This window comes from Ananas comosus, linkage group 20 (genome assembly GCF_001540865.1).
Source record: "Ananas comosus cultivar F153 linkage group 20, ASM154086v1, whole genome shotgun sequence".
Lineage (NCBI taxonomy): Eukaryota > Viridiplantae > Streptophyta > Magnoliopsida > Poales > Bromeliaceae > Ananas > Ananas comosus.
The window spans coordinates 7,932,897-7,937,578 of NC_033640.1; the positions used below are offsets into that span (position 1 = coordinate 7,932,897).

The following is a 4,682-nucleotide window of genomic DNA, read 5'->3' on the forward strand; positions in this document are numbered from 1 at the left end:
CATAAGTGTAAATTCTTCCAAGCACCCTCACTGTGAAAACTTGCAGTTTCGGTTGATAACTGATTCTAATGTTCAGACAGTAGAAAATGGAAATCAGTCTAATGGTAATTCTACCAGTGATCAATTATTAGATGAGACAAAGCGAAAGATTGGTGTCACTCTTGGTACTTCTGAGCAGCCTAAAATATGCTTGAACCATGCGCCAGATCAGTGCAAGTCAAGTAAAACTGATTCACATGATAAAGGTACACACCAGCACGAGTTGGTGAGTTTACTCACCAGGGGATTAGCTGAAACCACTGGTTAGTATTTGCATAACAATTGCTTTTTTTCATTTTTGCTCGTCTTGTATTGTTCTTTTCATGTTGGTGTTGTGTACTTGCCTGAATCTTATGTATTACTGTGGGATTTTCTTTTTCTTTTTTTCTGCATGCAGTTGCACGATGGGATGATATAGAATTGCCAATGACAGAAAATCTGCATAGGGTAGAAAGTTCAGTAAAGAAAAGCATTGGTTATGTCCTGGATGAATGGTAAACTTTCTTGATCTTCAACTTAAATTATCATTTTTGAGTTCAAACTATGATATATAAAGATAAATGTTTGACACTTCTCGCCAATTAACTATGTCCTTGCCTGATGAGTTATATGCTTTTGTTTTAATACCCACAAATTAGGAATTTCTGCAGTTCTCTTCATAGCCAGTTAATATTAGATTCCTAAAGATGATAGTTTGCACAATTCTACAAATGTGGGGGTTTTAATATGTCAAGTTTGTTGCCCATGCAATGCCCGGAATTGTTTTAACTTTTAATTATCTGAAAGAGAGATTATGAATAATTTCTTTGCTTCTTTTATCACTCTGGATGGAAAGTAAAAAAAATAATTTCAAACTGACATAGTGAACATGGATAAACAAACTGGTAATAACTAATAAACCATTTTGAGCAATGTAAAGAGATAAATTCTTTAAATGACTGAAGTTCCCTTTAAGATGTAATCACAAAAAATGATTGACCATTTAATAGCACCAGTGTAACTTCCATAAAGGGGGACATGAATTTACTTTCTGAGGATAGGAAAGAAGTAAGTTTTCACTCTTTAGTATTTAGGCTGCAGTATAAAAGAAAAGTAAAAACAGAAAGTCCATAAAGGGCGTTGTAGACAATTTGCTAAATGAATAAATATAAACAACTTTGCTAATATATAAAAAATACATTAAAATATCGTGAGAAGATGGTTCTTGCCAAGCTTCAGTATTGGCTGTTAGTTTGACAAGCTTGCGCTAAAGGTCCTAAATATCAGAACTGGGGATGTGGTTGAATCTATACTTTATAAGAGGCATCCCTTTAAAACTCCCTGAATGCAACCAAGAGGAGTCTGTTTACACAAAAACTGAAAGGAGTGAGTACATCCCGCATTCCACCGTTGTACATCTTTTGAACTCCCTGAATGCATTGAAGAGGAGTCTGTTACACATAAACTGGAAGAAGTAAATACATCACACTGTTCCACATTGCGAAAGGGGGCAGTCACATGCTTGCCATTGGAATTTAAGTAGAAGGGAGCATTGTAAATTCATCCAATTGAAATTCATGTGAAAGGGTGCATTGTGAATGGAGATTGAATTTTTAAATTAAAATTTAGTTGGAGTCAAACAATAATACAGTTATTAAAACTGCTTGAGTAGGCTTCATGTGCTTGCTTAGAATTCTCTGGTTTAATATGTAATATTTCAGATATTAGATGAACATTGATCGTTTGATTTTATCATTGGAGTTATTTGGTGTGGTGTGATGTAATATGTAACGAGCAGTTGGCATGAAAGTTTTTACGTGAAAAGCGAACTCAAATTTGAGTGGACTTTTTAAGACTATTTTGCTGTAACGACCCAGCCCACTAGTAATAATAACTCGTTGGGCCAAACCACCGGCCCAAAATACTTAAGCCCAGTTATTATTACTAGTATTTAAGTCTCTTACATACTTAATCACATTCCCATTTCTATCCGATGTGAAATTATTGGAGTGTGACAGACTCCTCCCGTTAAGGTTCTGACGTCTTCGTCACCAATCACACACACAGCCCAAGATCACCAGGCAATGTGAGACTTGTCTTACTAGCCTTGTCATCCAGACCCTGGCATAGCCGGTCACTTTGTCATTCAGACTCCGGCATAGCTATTACCTTATCTTTCAGGCCCTGGCTCAGCCGAGACTCGTCACACATCTTCGGCTGGTGAACCGGCTCTAATACCAAATGTAACGACCCAGCCTACTAGTAACAATAACTCATTGGGTCCAAACCACCGGCCCAAAATGCTTAAGCCCGGTTATTATTACTAGTATCTAAGTTTCTTATATATTCAATCACATTCCCCATTTCTATCTGATGTGGGATTATTGGGGTGTGACATTTGCCTTGAAAGTATTTGCAGAAATGGGTGAATGATTGTTGGAGCAGAAACCTTTTTTTTGCTTTCGGCACACCATGCTCTGGTAGATCAGTGGCAGCAGGAAAGTTTTGAGGCTTCTAATGCAGGGGAACCCAAAAATGAGGTTCTAAGCCTCAAAGGCAGAAGCTTAAATTTGGTGCTTCCAATTACTGGAAAAGAAGCTAATGGAAATATATTAGTATTGTGCTTCTCGTAATATTGTTGTCGTTACTCAACCAATACTTTATCAAACAACAGTATATCCAACAGCAGGGCCTTATCAGAAAAAGAAATGTCCTCTAGTCCAGAAAGGCAAAAAATTTTGTCTGGACAGTTTTTAGGCATTTAGGTTGCTTGACAACTATCGTTAACTTCTAGCTGATGCTATATAAAATCAATATATTTGTAGTGAAACAAATGGATTATGTGCCCAGATTAACATTTTCATATTGTTCGTTTACAAATGGTAGTATTTCTGCTATCTGCACCCAGTGCATTTTGATCTTTTAATGTAATAGTCTATCGTCATTAGAAGCTAGTGGCGTGCGTAGTTTACATGTACTATTTTTGTAAAATATTTTTTAATAGGCAGTCCAGCATACGAGACACTTTGAGGTGTGATGAGCAGTCTAATGGACACAACTTGCCCTATAATCCAAGGAGGTGCTTTTTTGTGATTCAAACCCATGATAACTAGGACCCGATAGTACGACCGTTATCATTGCCTCAGACCCATATGCTATTGTGGATTTTATTTAGAACATGAAAATAATGTTAAGTATAATTTATCTGTTTACAGTAGTTGCAGTTATCGTTTGTGTTTCTCAGCTTGTGCTTTGTCGAAAGGGTTGTAAATTTAGCTTCTTATATCTCAGGGACGAGGAATACGATCGCGGTAAGAGGAAAAAGGTGAAGAATGGTAAGGAATCATTCGACGGGGCGAATCCTTTCCAGGATGTCGCGAGCATGAAGGCACGAAAGAAGATGAAGTTGAAGGTGGACCAAACCAGAGTGGGGAACCAACCGCTGCGGATATTATGATGGTGACGATGAAACATGGCCAACTGTTATTTGTTGTATCGTTTGTTTTTTAGCATAATAATCAGTTTTGTTGTTGTTCTAAGTTTTCTGTTCGTCTAGTCAGAGAGTTATTGTATAACTTATTTTTTTCGTTGCACCCATTTGACAGCCTAATTTAAGACGGACATTTTGGCGAGATCTAATTTAAGACGGACATTTTGCACCTATACGATGAAGTAAAAGAGATTTTCAGAGATCTGCAATTTTGGTTCATCCAATATTTATCTTCATCTCGTTTTGTTGTTAATTAAGTCTCTCGTAAAGTCCAAATACAAGAGTAATATTGATTAATTGCTTGTGCGTAGGTGTTATTGAAAAAGGCTCTGTTTTATCAAAGTCTTTGTAGATGCTGCTCCTGTGTATGCAGTAGGATGTTAACAACATATAAATTGATAGATTTTTTTTCTTTCTTTTTAATTATGTTCCATTTTTGTCTAAGCTAACAAAAATCCTTTCGGTTTCACCGCAAAAAGATTTGTTTCTTATGCCTGTGATATGTTATGTTCTACATAAAAAAACAAGTTGTAATTTGCTTTGGGCGCCTTGTGTTCCTTTCCATGCTTCGCAGTTGGCAATTCGCATCTCGAATGTAAAAATTTAGGGCCTTTTTGGATACTTAGTAATTTTTTTGTAGTATTGGAGTATAATCACATCGAGTGGCTATTGAATATGTGGGGTGTAAGATGCATGTCGCCTTTTAGATATAAACTTACATTTTGTCCCTCTGTAGAATATACTGTAGAATATAGAAAAGATCGTAATTTTATTTTTGTTTTAGATATAAACTTACATTTTGTCCCTCTGTAGAATATACTGTAGAATATAGAAAAGATCGTAATTTTATTTTTGTTTTACTGCAAGGAACTATTGGTAAATAGCATAACAAATTGATACGTTTGGCCATTGGGTAGATTTATAAGAGCAAATTACTATATTGTATACTTTTTGCGGTGGGGTAGATTTATAAGAGCAAATTACTATATTGTACTACACAACCATAGTGATAAAGTAAAAATACGCTAAAAACGACAAGGGAGTAAATTGATATCGACCCTTAAGTTTATGCTTGATTGCAGGACAGATTTTATGGATATGATTTAGATTTTATGGATATGATTTTTTTTGTTCTTGGTCATTCAACAATCGATATTTTATTTGGCTGTAGGTC

The 4,682-nt window shown here is 35.8% G+C and overlaps 1 protein-coding gene across 1 annotated transcript in view; it reads left to right on the forward strand.

The window, feature by feature from the left end:
• The window catches only part of LOC109725577 (ubiquitin carboxyl-terminal hydrolase 23-like), a 7,496-nt gene extending 3,779 nt beyond the window's left edge, over nt 1-3,717 (forward strand). Inside the window, exons 8-10 of the mRNA XM_020254818.1 lie at nt 8-302; nt 437-533; nt 3,310-3,717. Coding sequence (XP_020110407.1) covers nt 8-302; nt 437-533; nt 3,310-3,475 — 558 coding nt within the window. The 3' untranslated portion in view covers nt 3,476-3,717. The remainder of the gene's footprint in view (nt 1-7; nt 303-436; nt 534-3,309) is intronic.